This window comes from Lipophrys pholis (assembly GCF_963383615.2).
Source record: "Lipophrys pholis genome assembly, chromosome: 4".
Classification (NCBI taxonomy): domain Eukaryota; kingdom Metazoa; phylum Chordata; class Actinopteri; order Blenniiformes; family Blenniidae; genus Lipophrys; species Lipophrys pholis.
The window spans coordinates 21335933-21354511 of record NC_137637.1 but is presented as its reverse complement, the minus strand read 5'-3'; the positions used below and the strand labels follow the sequence as shown (position 1 = coordinate 21354511).

Sequence of the window (18579 nt, the reverse complement as noted above, 5' to 3'; positions counted from 1 at the left end):
TCAATACATAGGTATTGCTTCAGAAATACATCTTTCAGGTTCCTAAATGACTCTCAGCATACATCCAACAACACAAAATACAATTTAATAAGGAAGAATGGGACCGTTTTGAACTGGTTAGAAACCCTGATTTTATTCTACTTTTGCAATTTTTGAAAGATTGTAAGTTATGTTAATGCAGAAAAGACTTCCTGCAAACTTGTGTGGAACACTAGAAGAGTGACAGAAACTTCCTACAGCAGGTGCATAAAGTTTCCAGACAGAGAGACAAGACTCATTTGTTGTCAAACATTTTCCATGTATTGTTGAAGAGCCCAACTTGTCTATTCAGCCATTTTTCCAAGCCTGGTTTATGTATAGATAGGTTCTGAACTTGAACTTTCAGGCAAGCCAATAGATTCGACCAAACTGGATTTCAACCATCAACTTCCGACCAGATCAAGCTTAGTAATTGCACAGGGACGAACACTCCGGAGACAGAGAATTTAAACAACTAATGAAAACCACAGCCGTGCCATTAATTTCAAGCTTACAGCAACACAAGGTTTGATTGGCCCCAAAGGGCTTATTTTCATCTCTACACTGGTGTCAGTTGTGCCTTGTTCCCTGCAGAAACAATGACCTAAGCAGTAGAACAATTAACCATTGTTTTGTCATCAAATATCAGCAGTTTGCCGGGTTCTTCGTGGTTTTTGATATTGTGCTCTGCCTTTGTCCTTCTGAATCAGAGAAGAAATTGGAGAAGAAAACATAGTAAAGACCATGTCGTGCCATTTACTTTAGAATAGGCTGGATCCACACCGACAGGCGAGGTTTGGCCTATGCTTCCACAACAGACAGGGCATGACTGGGGATCAAACTACTTAAGTTAGGATGGGAAGACAGTGGTAACTGCGGTAACACCAACCAAAGCCACATTAACCCCTTGTGGCACATGGGAGTTACTTCCATCACATATTTCGTACAACCCCTACGGTAAGCATCTGAACTGCTAGATAATTCATCTTGCCAGGGTCACTGAGTGAATCATGTCTGTTGATGAGGCTCGAGATGAACTCGGTTAATGTTCCTGTGTTCACACATCACCTCGGGACACCCTGGTGTTGTGAAATTAGAGTATCAATGTAAATCTGAATGTTGTAGCTTATCCAGCTGTTCCAAAATATGTTTCTAGCCTTGAACTATGTGATTTATGGATCTCCAAGAAGCCATTGTGAGTTTCAGATTGTGGGAAATATAAATGTTTCTTCTCTCTTTTAGCCATTTTGTAATTGAAATGCACAATACAACTACACTTTTCTTCCGTTGCATATTGCATAAACAAGGTAGACGGCAGGCTACAAACACCATCTGCACTTCTTATGATGACAAAATAATTTAGTGTTGGTTGTAAATATTATATCTATCATCAGTTCCCATAAGTTCCCAGGGGAACCCAATGATCACTCATTAAAAAAGGAGCATAACGAACCAGCATTCCAATCAAAATGTATTCTTAATACAGTATAACTGTGAATAATATCAGAGTGTAGAAGTGTGTTCAATAGAGGGGTCATTTAAAAGTTGGCTTATTTTGAAATTAATCATGATAATTAAAACCACAAAATAAAATCTTCACAAAATAAACTCTCTACTTTTGTACTTCTTATCCACTGATACATACATAAGCATTGCTGCTGGGACCACTCTCAATGAGTGAAGCCATTTTTGTGTGAGCGTATAAAATGTGTGTGTATAAAGGAGCAGACACTGAAAGGAGCTGAAAAGGAGAGTGGTATAGTGGGGGGGGGGGGGGGGGGGGGGGGGGGGGGGGGCTCTTTGAGTTTGAATAAAATGAGAGTGGCCTTTTGTACTAGATGTTGGTCTCAGACCAAGTACTACAAAGATAATATACTGCCTGAGCATTAGAATAGAAATTTGCATATTCAAATGCCCTCATTTATGTCAACGTTTGTTTATATAGTTAATTTGCCGAGTTACACAAAATAAAATTCACATAAAATTACATAAATAAAAGACAATCGAAATGAAAGAAATTGAAATTGAAAAAAAATTATCCACAATATGAGCTTTGAATAATAATTCACACAAAGATGGTTGCACACACTCAGAGGACAAAAGAAGTCTCTTCTCAAGACAGGAAATAAACCTAAAAATAAACCAAAAATAAAACCCCACACCATGCAGAAGAGTTTCGTGTTTCATTTTGTGAGTTTACAACGCCGTTACCTCAGACAGCTCTGTTTTCTTCACTTCACTTCTTGGCTGTATAAGAGATAAATTCGCTCACGGCATGAGTGGAGATTTCTTTCAAGTATTTGGGTCAAAAACAAAACCTACCAACTGCGTGAGAGGGAACGAAGGGACCGGGGGGATGAGAGGATAACAGGGCATACAAACAAGACTGCTTTAGAACACATGGACTTTCCCCACGTGAATCAATATTCAAGCCCTGATCTCCCCTGTTGAGCAACGAGGCCAAAGAGAAGAGGGAGCTGAAAGACGGATGATACAGAGGGAGGGCTGTGGAATGTCATGTGTAAAGAGGGAGACTCTCATTGGAGGCAGAGGGAGAGCGGATCGCTATGCATGTTTGGAAAAGTGGGGGAAATAGGACACACACAACAAAAAGCATCCTACATGCTGAAACGGACTTTGTCGTTGTGATACACTTTGGATTTCCGGACTGCAGATCAGATCATTATTAAGGTAAGGGTGGCGCAAGGAAATGGAACTGTTTTCTTTTTATGGCGATTCAAATATGAAGACACGGGTGGAACATGATTTCTATTTTTAGTGGTAGTCAGCAGGAAAACAGGTCTTGTATCTTCCTATCATCTATCCATCTATCCATAGATCTGGCAAATGCTTTACAATTTTTCATTTGAAAAATCTTTGTCAATGAAGTAAATGAATACGTTTTTTTTCATTTACCAATTTGGCAAGGTGCTTTCACCGGATTTAAAATGCTCTCTTCACTTTGATATATTTTTTAGATATACTGTATTTGAAACAATGATCTGCTCCTCAGCAGTGAACTTGTGCCGGAGAAACAAAAAATAACTTGACAATATTCACTTTTTGGTTTTTTTTTACTAGATAGCAAATAAGTGATTTGCAGTCACAGACAAAAGATATACAGTAGAAAATCAATGCCTCAAATTATGTCAATGAAATGAAATGGTAACAGTGAATATTCAGGTCTACGGTGTTCCGAACTCAGGATACATGCAAGAGTAATGTTGTCACTTTAATTGTTTTCACTCTGTTTTTGTGTAGCCTCATCAGAGAGAAAGCTCTGTCTCGAGTGGGATGATGTCCTCCAGGCTGAAGTGGCTGATTGTGATTCAGCTCCTGCTGAGTGAGCAGGTCCTGTGTGGGGTCCCACCTCCTCCAACGACAAGAACGCCTCTACCTCCAGGAGCTCAAGTCTCTCGGGATGATGAGGAGATGGCTAAACTGGATCGTTCCTCACTTCCAGTATCACAATTCCAGCCTGGTCTCGCGCCCGAAGAAAAGTCCACTCAGCAGTCAGTGCTTGCACAAAAAGACGAGAGAGTGTCATCTGCTCGACTGATAACATCAGTTCTCAGAGCGAACCTTCAGAGGAAGATTCAAGATCATCTCCGAACTCACGCCAATGTCAGCTGCGAGGAGCTGCTCTCTGCCAGCACTGTGGACGACCCGCTGTCTTCTGCCTTCCCCCAGGAGTTGCTGGGTCTTTCTTTGGTGCCTGTGTTGGTGGTGGTGGGCTGCTCACAGGAGGCACAGACCCTGACGATGAAGCTGTACGACCTCCTGGGAGTGGCAGACACAAATGCGCTACTGATGCAAGTGGGGAGTCTAATAGAGGGGAGGATGAGCAACTCTAGAACAGAACCTCCATCAGCAGCTTCATTTTCAGAGAAAGATCAAGCAAGACAACACATGGAGGCCGTGATGTACAACATCCAGCAGCTGGCAGTGGTGGGAGAGGGCACATCCACGCAGGAGGGGCATTGTGAGGGTTGGAACAGGATGAACGGAACCATACTGATAGGAACGGCTGTGGAAGGAGGCACGGGAGGACTGGAGGACGCTGTGAGTAGCTGTGAGAGACTGGGAGTCCAGTGTGCTGGCGTGACCAGCACTGGGCCTCTCACTCCTGGGTTGTACGAGGCAGTGCTGAAGAAAGGTAGTCGCGTCCTGCCGTCTGTAAGCACAGAGTCTGAATGCTGGATTCGTCAATGCAGCGAAGACGTTTGGACCACCGCCACTTTGGGGGCACGAATGAAGCGCAGCCCCGAGAGTAGCTGCATTAACAAGAGTGAGCAGCGTGTGTACAACGTGGTGGAGTGGATCCCCGCAGTCAGTACCCTCTACAACCTCGGCACAGCGGTTTATTATGCCTCAGTCAACTGCTCCGAAACAGCCAAGCAGCGAGCCATTCTTAGCGCTGTGGACCTAGGAACAGATGCCCTGATGGTAGCTACAGGTGGGACGGCGGGGGTGGCAGGCTATGCTCTGGGGGCAGGGGTAAAGACTGGCGTAAAGGCTGGGGTCAGGTATCTGCTGAATTCCATGAAGGAGGAAGATGATGTAGTGGTGAACCGAGCCAGCTGGGAGGAAGGCGTCTTCACCATCCAGTAGACTGAGAAATCAACACACACCTTCTAAAGCTGTGACATATAACTCACATATTTACCAAGTAACAGCTAATAACGTCATATTCTTCTAATCGATTTGAAGTGTAAATTACAGGATCCATTTTTCTCAGAGGACTATCACACTCATGTTCTGAGACGACAAAGGTTTTGGGTCTGTGGGACACAAACTTAATTTAACAATATGAGTGTAATGACTCAATTGTTTTGAGATGCTTCCATTCTGGACAAATGAGAATATGCAATTTACAATATTATGACACAACAATTCTGAACTCTTTTTGAAATTGATAGTCAATCCATGTGTAAATAAAGTTTTTTTTTTTTTCATAAAATATAGAATCTTAAAACTAAAGATGATTAAATGATTTTTATTTTATCAGTAAACAATCCCAATAATCTATCACCTCACACAGTGAGCTTTAAGCATGTTTCGATATCTCTGTGTTTATGTAGATGAAGGATTCATCATACTGGGCAGCATTGCAGAACTGATCTCAGGAAAGTAAACATTCACCTTTTGTTTTGTCTCTTCCTCCAATCAAACATTTTGTCAGGTCAGAGTCTCATTCACAGCTCTGGTGCAATTGCAGGGAAAGTAGATTGATGACTAATTGTAGTTGTTTTATCTATTTTTTTTTTTTCAAACGGTAATAAACTTTATATTAAACTTGTGTGCATGTAGTGTTTGTCAGTGTTAGCACAGAATCTTGAGGCTCACTGTGACCTGCTGCAGAGATCTCATATCAAAATATCAAATGTTCTGTTCAAATTATAGAGGAAGGCCACGCCCAGGATGATACATGCCAGTATTTCAGTGTCTCGATACAAAGACACTTTAAGTAAATGTCACCTCCGTGTTTTGAGCTATAATTTCAACGAAAGATAAACAACGCTCCTGCTCATACCAAAACCAGGACAGAGGCTGAGGCTGTGTTGACTTAGTCCTCGGAATCCGGGCTATTGTTGATATTGTAAAAATAGTATATTATTTCTTTGCTGGCAATAAATCTTAAACCACTTCCTTTTTTAAACAAGCATGCATTAGCCAGATGGTGGTGTTCGTGCTTTTGCTGTTTACGCTGAAAAACAATGTGCCGACAATCAGATGTCTGAATGGCGCCTTTAACTGCAGAGAGACAAGTCAAGATCAGATTCCCGCAAATGCATATGCAACTTTGTGCATAGCTGAAATGAAGTATCCTGAGCTCCGATAAAGTTGGAACATGGCATATTTTCTAATAGCATCCGGGTTGATTTATTGCTGACGATTACCGGTGAAAAGTGTACTAAATCATTGTCAATACAGTTCTAAATACATTAATAGTAGGTTCATGCATGGACTGTTCTTTACCGTCTGTTGGTCAAAAAAACTTTGTCAGTCAATTTGAAATAAAATGTTGACATTTTGTCTCCATCATGAATTTCAACATTGGTGTTCTTGTTGAAAGTGTTTATCTGGCATGTTTATCTTGAGACGAACTCACGTTTAAAGCTTAAAGATAGTGTTAATTTTTCATAACCTCTTTATTTTCAACATTTTGTGTCTTTCTTTTGGCTTATCTTGTAGCTTTGCCAGTTTCTACCCTCACTACCTGTATTGACATCTTTCACCTGTGAGTCGAATGAAGTCAATAAGTTTTACAGAGCTCGGTATCTGCTTATTGCTGTGCATTATCAACACGTTTGCTGAAAGTTGAACTAACTACTTTCAACACAGTTGAGTAATTCACATCATGTCGCTTAGTTGGGAATATTTATAAGTTATTACAAAGAACCCTGATCTCTGCACATGTTTACCAAGCGGAAACATTTGAACTTTTCCTTCTAAATCCACATGAACTTGTCTGTTTGGCAAACGCACAGTTCATCACAAATTAGTGCTGTATTAGCTAATAAATGTGATAAATTCACTCCATATTACACATGGAAAATTAGGTTTTTAAAGTTAAAGTTCTAAAATTTACAATAAGACAAGATCATATGTACTGCCATTTTGGTCAGGCCTTGCTTGGAAAAGACATGATTTGACCTCAAGCAACTGTCCGGTAAAGATGAAGGTCAAGATGATACCAAAGGTCAAGTGATGACACGTTTACCTCTGGGTAAGTCTCACTTCATTTTCCAAAGCGAACAAGAGAGCCAACAATAGCACCATTGTTTCTGACGCAAGCGAGACATCTACTGGTGAGAGTGGAAACTGAGGGACGCAGTGGAAATGTCTCGTGAGCAGGGTGAAAACAATCACTACCAGCTGATTTTTTTTTTTTTAATTGTTATTATGCAAAACAAACGTATCTGCTATGATAAGATACATTTAATGAAGTGACTAAACAAAATTAGTTTTCTTATTTTTCTGAAAGACTTCTGCCAAGTGAAGGAAAAACAGTCCTTAATGTGTTCTTTTATTGATGTTGAAACAAGAGTGGAATTAATCACACAGTTTCACAGATATTTACCTTAAGCAGAATACATGGAATAAAACGAGATCTCGGGCTCAAGCACCAGTCTGTCCGGGAGGAGCAGGCTTCAAATGGTCAAGAGTCCAGAGTAAATGAAAATGTTGGTTTATAAGCATTTCTTTCACTCCTCCCTGCACATATGGTGTGGAGATCACATGTTGTCTTTATCGAAACTGGCTACGTCTCGTGTTCTCTCCCGAGAAGTTGTAGACATCACAATCGTACTATCTTCTCACAAGCAGGATGTCACCTTGACATATGCTACCAACTGATGTGTATGTAGTTGCATCCTCCCATATATGGTCATGTCATAAACAGTTCGGAGCAGAAATGAGACAAGCTGATTATACTGGTAGCAGTTATGATAGCTCATAACATATATTTCTTCCTTTACAAGATAGTAAATATTTAATTATTAAAATAATTGTCTAATGTTTGTCAAGTACATATTTTGGTATTTATATTTTCATTGACTACAACTTGCGGTCTTTTTTAAACTGTTGCACCATTGCAAGAGGATGTTATGAGCTTTTATAATATCAATTAAAAAAGAAACAGTAGAGTTGTAATACCATCATGCACGCAAACTAAAAATAAAAGCCTTAAGCCTCAATAAATGTACTGTATTTGCAGTTTTATGTTGTCTTTAGTTTCTTTTCTTGGCTCAAATGGTCACTTTTCTAAAAACCAAGCTTTACTAGTTTGTTCCTGTCAAGTGTGAATGTCAGTGTGTGAATGGGTGACCTGGCCATGCTTTACCCAAATGGAATCAACTTCTTGTGCCACAGTACCGAACAACCCTGTGAGGGATAAAGTGGTACACAAACAAGGGATTAAGCGGATGCATTTATTAAAGTAGAACTTATTGTGTTCTTCCTGTCAGTTTGAGGCTATTTCTATATATTTCTAGAACTATAAAGACTTAAATACATGTGATGATTGAAGTAGTTAGAATCCCGCACCTCTGAAGCTGCATAGGATTCTGCTGAGTGCCTCACTACCTGCACTGAGGCAAGTTGAACAAAATAATGTAACCATCATGTCCAGGATAATGTACAAGTCACTTGCACCCTAAAAAGAGAAATAATTAACTTGCAAGCAAGTTGAATAAATAATTACAATCTCTTAAATGCAAACTTTCTACATTGTAATATTTAGGGGTCTAATTCCTAAAAAGACACATGGGTGCCAACTTTCTATTCATTTATTTATCTTAAATCACTTTTGACTTTCACCCTTCCAACATCAATTAGTTTAACCTTTGGTAGAACCACCCAGGTGAATCATCCTGTTGGATTTTGGTCTTGTAAAATAAACCAAAAAACAAATGTACAATAATCACACAGTGTTGTGGGCATACTATATGCACATTTGCAGTATATACAAACACAACAGTCTCATGTTTAACTCATGTAACCCATAGAAACATCAAATAACGTTCTCCAGACTCTGTATACAGTCACGTGACTCCTGTTAAATTTCTGTGTGGGTGGCTATTTAATACACTATGCATGTGGCACTGAAGTAATTATAATACTTTCCACGGCTGCAGGGACAATTTTCACAGATATACAACCTGTTTTGCGTTTTATAAATGCGTCATATGCTTCCTTTGCCGCCATCACTTTCACAACGTCATTTCTTGGAAATTTTCACTGTAACTTGGCCTTAAGTTTCTATTTTGCTCGCCACGCCTCGGAGTAAAGATTGACATGCAATATGAACCAATAGATACTACAACTGAGTCCTTAACTTGACCAATCAATTTCCAGCTAGCGCGCACTGAAGAAACCATGAGTCCTCTGTTGACATCTTGGTTCTAAATCTGCATTGACACCAGCGACTTCAGAGCCAAAATGGCGCCGTGAGGGAACCTCTAAGAGCGACATAGGAGGGATAAGTTGGGAACCAATGAAAGAGATGTGGAACCGAAAAAATCGGGAGGATGTGATACTCACACGTCTGTTTCAGCTGTCGGTTGTTTTGTTTTACCTCCGTCTTACAGCAGCTATCGTTGGCAAGGAACTAGAGCTGGTTATGCACGCGTAAATATTTGTATGTAGGCTGTAGGGATATTTCTGAAAACTAGGACGAAGGTGAGTGAATGTTTTGTCGAGCTCTGTCTGTAGTGTTCACCAATTAGAGCGATTGAGAAGGATAAAGTAGTGCTTGATGGTGCACTTGATCCCAGCTTGGAGTGTTGTTTTTAACAAGTCGTAGATTATAACTCAATTAGCTGTTTTTAATCGGAAATGGTTCCTGGTTTGTATCATTCAGGAGTTGGCACTTTGTTCGCTCCGCCGACGTGTGGACACATTTACTGTCAGTGCTATTCATGGGAGGTGTTTAAGCTCTCTCTGTACACATACGATCAGTAACCCTGTTATGGGTTGAAGCTTCGAAAACAAACCTGGAAACATGAGTGTGTTAAAACGTGTTTAAAAAAACAAGTCTTAACTACACATTTTATGTTGTTGTTAGACGTGTTAAAACATTCGTAAATCAGAATTTGCAAATGTGCACTAATACATGTAAATCAGGTGTCTGTCGCCTATGTTCCCTTTCTGATCTGTTAACAATCTGAATAACATTGCTGATCTTTGATTCTCTATGTCTGTGTTTGCCAACCGCAGGATGGCTCAGTGGGAAAGACTGAGAAATCTGCCTGATGGCTTTAAACAGCAGCTACATAACCTCTATGTCAGCGATGCGTTTCCTATGGATGTGCGGCACTATTTGTCAGGTTGGATAGAGAAGCAGGAGTGGTAAGACAGCAGTGCTCCTATTACCTTTTCTCCGATGCCACTGCATGTGACCCTGTTCATGACCTGGCTCATGTTCCTCAGGCAGCGAGCAGCACGAGATCATGCCCTGGCAATGGTGCTGTTTCAGGTCCTGCTGGAGAATCTGGATATTCAGCACAGTCGCTTCATCCAGGAGGAATGTTTCTTAATGCAACACAACATAAGACGTTATAAACAAAACTTTCAGGTTTGCAGAATAAACATTCTATTTTGCTTTAAACTGGAAATTACTCTGGGTACTACAAACATGGATTTGCAAACGTCGAAACTTTTATTCATTGTTTACTTTGGCAATCAGTTTAAATGACCAATTATAATACATATGCAATCTGTTTTATAGGAGAAGTATCAGGATGACCCATGTGCTTTGGCAAGCACAATCCAGTGTTATCTGAACAAAGAGAAGGAAATTCTGGACGATGAAGAAATGAATGGAAAGGTTGGGACATCGCATCATTATTGGGTCATACTAGGGTCAATATCAATAATTTTATCATTTTCTGATTTGATTGTAAGTTCAGTCATAAAAAGAATATATATACTTATGGTTTTGGGTCTGAATTGCCATGACAACTTTTGCCTTTGTACACATCTTTTGGTCGTCAGTCATTTAGTAAGAGTAGTGTGTCTATAGAAGGAACTAAAGGACCAAATTTGTGTACTTAAAATGGGAAGATGTTCCCACAAGCAGGCTTATTGTTTTAACTGTGTTTCTCGTTCAGTTACTTCCTTCCTACTACAAAATCACAAAGCATTCCATCTGACAGAAGTAGAACCTATCATCCTCTCCTTTTCCCTTTTTGTGTCAGGTCCAACATCTGCGAGTGGAACAGGAGCCCATGGACATGAGCAGTCAACAGGACCTCCATCGGAAAATGGCGAGCCTCAGGGACGAAATGCAGGTGCATTACGTTGTTTTACAGTGTTTTATCACGTTGTTGTTCATAGATGAAAAGTCTCAGGGAGTCACTGATTTGTTGCCTCTTTATTCTTTGGTGTGTAGCGTATGGAGCACACGATGATCTGTCTGGAGGAGCAGCAAGATGAGTTTGATTTTAAATGTCAGATTCACAAGATGGAGGGTGAGCACATTCAAAGCAGAGTCATTCCTTTTTCTTTTTTTTTTTTTTTGCATGTCCTAACAATACTAATGGATGATGACTAATAAGTGGTGAGTGTCAACGGCTAAATAGTTCTTATGTTTGTTTTTGTCATCAATGGAAACTCATCCCACTTCGGAAACTCAACCAGCTGTGGTTGACGAGGCCAACGAGCAAGTCAAAACCCTCCAATTGCTTGTCAACAAACTAAATGATTGCAGAAAAGTACGAACTGGTCTTCATTCTTCTAAAATAGCACCTTGTTCACTTGAATTTCATATTCTGAAATCTTGTAGCATTTATCATATAAAACCGCTTTTCAGAGCACATTGTCAGAGCTGAAGAAGCTTCTGGATCGCATTGAGGAGCTGATCAACCTGCTGGTGAATAAGGAGTTGGCAGATTGGCAGAGGAGGCAGCAGAAATCCTGCATCGGTGCTCCAGACAGCGTCTGCCTGGACCAGCTTGAGAAATGGTATCTTGTGAAGAGATTATTGGAAATCCCTCTGGGAATGAAATACAAAGCTAGCGTTGCAGCAACCATCCCGTCGTCGCTTTAAGTTGCTGAAACTTTTATCTCAGGAACGTGAAACGGACACAAATCAAACTGAAACTAAGCCAACCGCCTCTTTTATCCCCAGCTAATCTCTTCTTCTTGTTTTACAGGTTCACCTGTGTGGCAGTGTGTCTGTTTCAGGTGCGGGAGTTTCTCAGTAAGCTGGAGGAGCTCGTAGGAAAAGTGACCTACGCCAACGACCCCGTGAAAGCTAAAAAACCCGCTCTGCAGAGGAGGGCAGACCAGCTTTTAAAAGACTTGCTCCAAAGGTCTTGTTATTAAGGCTCACTTTTCTCACTGGGATTGAGTTCAGTTTCAAATTCACTGACCTGGTTGTCTTTCCATATTCTGTCCAATAAAGCTCCTTTGTGGTTGAAAGTCAACCCTCCATGCCTCCGGGCAAAGGGCCGCTGGTTCTCAGGACAACTGTCCAGTTTTCTGTCAAGACCAGGTTGGTGTCTCACTTTAGTGTGCCATATAAATGGATAGAGATTTTACTACTGTTTTATTAAGTATACAAAATTTTCATTTACTCCTATTGTAGTTGTGCGTGTCAGACATTTAAGAGTTAACAAAAGGGGATTAAAAGAAAAAAGCTTTTGATTAAATTCCAACAAACTTGACAGTTTTTTTTTTCAAATATTTCCACATCTTCCTCCCATTTTTTTCAGACTTCTGGTGAAGTTTCCTGAGCTTAATCACTGCATGAAGGTTGATGTATCAATGGACAGGTGAGTACAAGTAGTTCCGCTCATTCAAAATGAACCCCGTCTGCATTCAGATACTGACTTTTAAACATTTAGTGCATGAAGTGTTCCTGTTGTGGTTACTGACCTGCTTTTCTCATCCTTGAAATTAGGGAGAGTCCCCAGATCAAAGGGTGAGTATTGTTTCAGCTTTCATATGAAATTCTGCTTCAAGGACAGCTGTGTTGAGCTTTTGAGATTATTCACATCATTTTGCAGCTATCGGCGCTTTAATGTCCTGGGAACTAAAACCAAAGCCTTGTACATGGCAGAGAGCCACACTGGGGGCATGGTAGCAGACTTCAGACATCTGGTGAGTTAAAAAGCTTTGAAAGAGAGGAACTCACTGGGAAAACAACTCAAACAATTAGTGAAGCATCCCACCACTTTTGAGCTATTCTAACGATAAACCCTGTCACGTGTTCTTTAAGCCTTTGTAAGTTATCTCTGGATAGCTAGTTTTTAAAATAGCAACGGGCTGGAGTAATACTGCCGTGTCGGGTAGTAATTCAGTGATCTGATTTTTTGTGTCTGCAGAGTCTAAAGGAGCAGAAGTCTGGAGTTGGTAATAAAGTGGCCAGTGATGTAAGTTCACTTTGGAAGCTGTTCATGCAAGTGATTCAACTCAGTCCCTCCAAGACGTGAAGATGTTCACCTTCAGTCAATGATCTCTGTCTGTTCTGTTGCTGTCAATAGATTTCTCTAAGTGTTACTGAAGAGCTCCACCTCATCTACTTCAACACCGTCTTTGAGATGAAGGGATTGTCTGTTGAACTGCAGGTGGATGTTTTTTTTAAGTGCTTCCCTTAAAGTTTTATGGCTTACTTCTTTACGAGTCCAGTCCAAAGGAAAATCCACTAAAGTGCATTTCTATGAAAACAATTGCAGCCTAATTAAAAGTCGTCTTTCTTCACGTAGGCTTCCTCCCTCCCGGTGCTCATTATTTCCAACTCCAGCCAGCAGCAGAGTGCCGGAGCATCCATACTCTGGTTCAACATGCTGAGTCACAATCCCAAGGTGGGAATACTATTTTGCATTTTAACACAGATACACATCATTCCAACTAAATCTCATACATGTCTGGTAATGTGTGCTTTTTACAGGATGTTTTGTTCTTCGCAAACACTCCTGCCGCCCCGTGGCCTCAGTTTGGTGAGATGTTAAGCTGGCAGTTTCTGTCTGCCACTAAACGTGGTCTCGATGGTGCCCAGCTGGACATGATCGCACAGAAGCTCTTTGGTAAATCTGTATACCATGGTCTTTCAGCTGCCTTTCCACAGATTATGTTCTATGTAATCATTTCTCAACACACTACGGACTTATTCACTACCGTAAACATGCCCAGGAGCTATAATTGACTGTTTTATATTTTTATCCTGCCAGGGAAGCAGTCCAACTATGATACCTGCAAAGTGTCTTGGTCAAAATTCAACAAGGTGAGAATCCTCATGAAGCTGAATTCAAACGTCTCAACACAAAGTCGCTGTAATTAATCAAAATCCTTATTCACCTTAAGTTTGATATAATTACGTTGTTTTTTTAACTTGTAGTCATAATTTCATTTTCACACTCGGAAGCGAGCGTGGCAGTAAATTGTTTGTTTCTTGGATTAAAGATACAGTAAGTGTGCAAGTGTTAACCACGTGTGTTACAGGAAAATGCTCCAGACACTTTCTGGGTGTGGTTTGACGGCATCTTGGTGATGGTGAAAACTTACCTGGAACAACTGTGGAGGGAAGGGTATGTATGTGCAACATCCCAGTCAAGGGCTCACATAGAGTGCAGCTCTTAAAGTGGTGAAAAACTCATTTAGGCAAAGAAGTTGTTAAGGCAAATTGAAGCAAATTGTTATGTGAGTTTTTTTTTATTGTGTCTGATCAATAGTAATGATTGAAGTATTGCTATCATTTGTGCAATTATATCAGTTGAAGAGTTACCTAATTTTATTCGACAGTCCGCTTGTCTAACTGTCACCCCCCCCCCCCCCCCCCCCCCCCCCCCACACACACACACACACACACACACACACCCTTTGTCAGGAGAGAGTGAACAATAGAAGTTTGGGGCCAACATAAATCGATGAATATAAATCAATCGCTCCCCTTTTTTTTCCTAAGTAAAAATGGCTTTCACTCTACATAAAGTAGAAATTTGCAACTATTCCATAGGTAAATAAATGGTGAGGATAAAGTTTGATCACCTATTTTAAATGTGCAACTGAATCACCACAGGTTTGAGGTGGAGGACTTGTTTGTCTGTTGATGGCTCCTGATTTAAAAAAAAAATAAATAAAAATGAAGAGAACAATGATGCATGCGCTTGTCAAACTGTCACCCTGTGTTCTTCAGAGTAACTTTGTGAATCTGTTGTTTTCTTTGCCTTTATAGCCTCATCATGGGTTTTGTGAGCAAGGGCAAAGAAAAGTCCCTCCTGAAGAAAAAACAAAGAGGAACATTTTTGCTGCGCTTCAGCGAGAGTGTCAACGGAGGAATCACCTTTTCCTGGGTGGAAAACACCATCACTGGTGGGATGTGTTTATTGTGCAATGATTTGAAGCTGATGCATGAAAGATTAAAGTATAAACTGTTGGTCGAAACTAACCCTTCTTATTCTTATTCCACGCCCCTGCTCTATTTTAGGCGAGCCGGACGTGAAGACAGTCCAGCCCTTCACCAAAGTCGATCTCTCACAAATCCCCTTTCATGAAATCGTCAGGAATTTCCAGATCTTTGAAGCTGATAATGTCCCAGAGAGCCCTCTGATTTACTTGTATCCAAACATTCCAAAAGATGAGGCTTTTCAAAAATACTACACAGAAAAGACTGGAGGTAATGCTGGATTCTTTTGGGGAATAATGTGCCCACAAAAACAAGTCCTGCGTTAGAAGCTGCTGTCAATGTTGTCTCAGAGTGCTTCCACACCTTTATTTAATATATGTAGTTTGTACAGCTCTGATGCTCTTCTACTTTTTTTCTCTCTGGTCCAGAAGCCAAAATCATGTTTCCATGCCTACGGAGCATAAAGACATGTTGTGCACCTTGTGTGTCGCACTCTTTGATATGGAATTTTATTGATTCGATTCATAATTGTTTACTGTACTCAGTTTCTATGAGTTACTGACAATTGAGCGTTTACGAAGTTCCCCGACACCAGAGTGTGATTGCAGCAGTACTGAGACCGCCTCTTTATCAGGTCTTTCGTTGGGCACGAGGGGTGTTGTGTTCACACGTGCCCAGCCACACCACAAAGGTGTGAAAGCACCTTGCGTCATGTTGTTTCAGACATTCAAAGTTTGAACAGCCACCATTTAAAGCCATTAAATGCCTTTCAAAATCTCTCGTCTCTTTCAGCTGACAGTCCTCACATAAAATACATCAAAACCAAGCTGGTGTTTGTTTCCAAGGAGTAAGTACAACTGCTCATGTTGCATCGACGCTGCTTTCTCACCCGTGAAACAAAGTCTGTTATTTATAATACTAACAGACTCAAATGCCCTCCGTCTTAGGGGTAGTACACCCAAAAACTTTTTTTTTTTTTTTTTAATGAGCAACTGGTTTTAATGACTGTTTGTGATTGGTCATATAGGAACACACTGGAGGCTTGGTCACCCATGTCCACTGACATGACACAGGGTGATGGCCTGGAGCCAAACAATGGCCTGTGTGGAGAGGCAGCTGGTGAGTCATGGCTCTCCTTGCTGTCCAATCCATCCAACTAAAGGTGTCGAACAAATTGTTCGCCCTCAACCAAACAGCTCTGTCACTGTTTCTACTGAAACCTTATTCCGTGTCCAATACACTCTAAATTATGGTTGAAGTACTAACTTAAATCGTGCGGGGTTGCTGCATGCTTCTGGTGTATCGAATGTAAGAGGTGAAGGATGTGATTGTTGTTTGCATGAAACAAATTTGTTACTAACACATGTTTTAATTTCATAGCATTTTAATTTGTATTTTTAACCCTTTCATTTTTCATCGCTTGCTGGAACTCCTGAAAATCAATCAATCAATGAACTTAATGGATTCAACATCTATTAATTTTTCTTTTATTATTATTATTTTTTTAAGTGATTTTCTTTCATTCCGGAATGTTTTGGCCTTGCCTGATGATCGTTGTACCATTTTAGATAAACGAAATGTTTAAAATTTTGGCAAATATTTGAGAACCATCGCCTCCAAAACCCAAACATTTTTGTTTTCATAGTTTGTGTAATCGACTCCAAAATCTAAACAGAGAAAACTCTATTTACATTTGGCATGTTATTTTTTGAGTCATCAGTCACTTGGTTTGAGGACATTTCCAACAAAATATTGAACTATTCTTTTAAAAAACACATGTATTTCCCTCAGAGACATTTTTATCAGAGCTACAAAATGAGTTTGTCAAAGATTCGACAGAATCCTCTGGTTTACTCTCTGCATGTTTCTACAGCATCAGTCTATCTTCTTGGTCTTGGGGGGGGGGGCTGCAGAGCCCATCACAGTTCTCCGTTTCACTCCTTCAGTGAAATTGGTAACACAAATAAACAACGTAACCATCACTACAACAACATCGACTCTCCCTTGTTTCTTTCTGTGCTTATAGATCAAGATGGGCTTCCCGATCCGCTGGAAATGTCACTGGATGCTTGTCTCCCTGATCCCATGCTGAGTGGCCCTACCCCAGAAGAGGAGATACTGGCATTTATCGATCACACACAACTTTTTGATGACGCTGATATCCTGCCAGATGTGACTGCACTGCCTGAGTTTAGCTTTCAAGCTATGAACTTCCTACAACAACAGTCCTGTGGGATTACTTTCCCATTGGAATATTCTGTGAATATTTGACTGAACTGCAGTGCTTCACTTATCATTAGTTTCATCCTGGGTGGGTTTCACTGAGTATACTTTGGAAAAGTATCATATACATAGCAAATTCAGTGCTACCACAATACTTGGCTCTTATTTCTGGTAATTTCTGAAGTAGTTAGAAAAAAATCATGACCCTTATCATTTTCTGTGTTCATGTTTCATTGGATAGGATTTTTGTTGTTGTTGCTTTTATTCATGTTGGTGCAAATAAGTAATTCAAAGATTCTGACTGAAGAGTATACTTTTTTTTTTCTTCAATTTCAGACCTTGCTTTAACATTACACATGCGATGATGTTGCAAACTGACTTCTGACAAAGCTTGGTGTGATATGTTCAGCACATTGCATAGACTGCACATAACTGGATAATACTCCTGCAATACTTTCGTCTAATCAGCTCATCAATAGTACAGCACTTCCACTGTGTTCATCATGTGCTTTTGTACTAACCTGGTCATGGAATCAAAAAAAAAAGGGTTTTCACATTTTGTCCATTGACAATTAATCTAGTGATATTCACAAATTTGTTATGGTCATATTTATTCAACACTGATATAAAGATGCAATAAAGTGCAAAAATATAAAATTTAGATCATATTAGGCCTTTAACATTATATATTGTCAAAGAAAGTGTTTCACTGACTGTTGACTGCTCTGCTTTACTTAATTAAAATAAATAAAATTGTATTATTTTGGTTTGCTTCTGAAGCCCGATAAATAAACATGATAGGCAGGGCTCCAGAGGGTTTCAAACAGGACATGAGGAAACCGACCATCCCAGACACAGCCTGAGAGGCAAAACCTGTTCAGTACTAGATATCAAAATCTGCCAATAAAAAACATCTACTCTGCTTGTTAGCGATGCGACCAATAAGAATTTCACAATGATATTATCCCGAATACCCTGTAATGATGGACGTGGCGGAGGTGGTGACGTGGATGTCTTTCTTTCTGTGCACGTCTCGTGATAACGAGGCAAACTTTAATCAAGCCTAGGTTTTGAGCCTTGTGCAAAAACATTTCGTTCTTGTATGGGCGTATGTATTGAATGGCAATGAATCTATCTATCTATCTATCTATCTATCTATCTATCTATCTATCTATCTATCTATCTATCTATCTCGAGAAAAGTCCTTTTGTAAATACAGTACATGCAGTATATATTGTCAGTCGAATCAGACTTGGTTATTAATAATGAATATTGATCTCGACCTCCAAACAACACTTTTTTGAATGTACTTTCATGAGATGTTCAAGTTAACCGTGAATTTGTCCAATTCTTTTATTGATGCATGCACCTGTCCTCTGTAATTTTTCTATCTGGATTAATCTCCCTGAAAAGTAGAGACCATCTGAGTGTGCCGGCTCTAATGGTTTCTATGTTACCTGGTGCCACTGGTCCACTAAAGCCCCGTT

General features: G+C 40.1%; 2 protein-coding genes across 3 annotated transcripts; both read left to right on the top strand.

Annotated features, from left to right (window-relative positions):
- Window positions 1-2540: 2540 nt before the first annotated feature.
- apof (apolipoprotein F) lies at window positions 2541-6066 on the top strand. The gene is made up of 2 exons (XM_080461877.1): window positions 2541-2709; window positions 3280-6066. Exon 2 carries the CDS (start codon window positions 3313-3315, stop codon window positions 4627-4629), a length of 1317 nt encoding a protein of 438 aa, XP_080318003.1. The 5' UTR covers window positions 2541-2709; window positions 3280-3312; the 3' UTR covers window positions 4630-6066.
- A 2816-nt stretch (window positions 6067-8882) lies between these two features.
- stat2 (signal transducer and activator of transcription 2) lies at window positions 8883-17858 on the top strand. Of its 2 annotated transcripts, XM_080461070.1 has the most exons (24): window positions 8883-9201; window positions 9739-9870; window positions 9952-10096; window positions 10250-10348; window positions 10719-10811; window positions 10913-10991; window positions 11161-11234; window positions 11333-11484; window positions 11676-11834; window positions 11927-12016; window positions 12237-12296; window positions 12425-12445; window positions 12531-12624; window positions 12849-12896; window positions 13008-13091; window positions 13230-13328; window positions 13415-13550; window positions 13695-13747; window positions 13966-14051; window positions 14699-14835; window positions 14951-15139; window positions 15662-15716; window positions 15897-15988; window positions 16896-17858. In XM_080461070.1, exons 2-24 carry the CDS (start codon window positions 9740-9742, stop codon window positions 17138-17140), a joined length of 2421 nt encoding a protein of 806 aa, XP_080317196.1. In that variant the 5' UTR covers window positions 8883-9201; window position 9739; the 3' UTR covers window positions 17141-17858. The 2 variants fall into 2 exon arrangements, with proteins under 2 accessions (XP_080317196.1, XP_080317197.1); XM_080461071.1 differs by lacking the exon at window positions 15897-15988 and having other exon boundaries at window positions 8887-9201.
- The last annotated feature ends 721 nt before the right edge of the window (window positions 17859-18579 follow it).

What these genes read in the sequence shown, in the direction of transcription:
- apof (XM_080461877.1), top strand. Translation starts at nt 3,313, where the DNA reads ATGATGTCCTCCAGGCTGAAGTGGCTGATTGTGATTCAGCTCCTGCTG.
- stat2 (XM_080461070.1), top strand. Translation starts at nt 9,740, where the DNA reads ATGGCTCAGTGGGAAAGACTGAGAAATCTGCCTGATGGCTTTAAACAG. An exon ending in AACTAAATGATTGCAGAAAA is followed by an intron (nt 11,235 to 11,332) that starts GTACGAACTGGT and finishes ACCGCTTTTCAG; the next exon opens with AGCACATTGTCAGAGCTGAA. An exon ending in GTAATAAAGTGGCCAGTGAT is followed by an intron (nt 12,897 to 13,007) that starts GTAAGTTCACTT and finishes TGCTGTCAATAG; the next exon opens with ATTTCTCTAAGTGTTACTGA.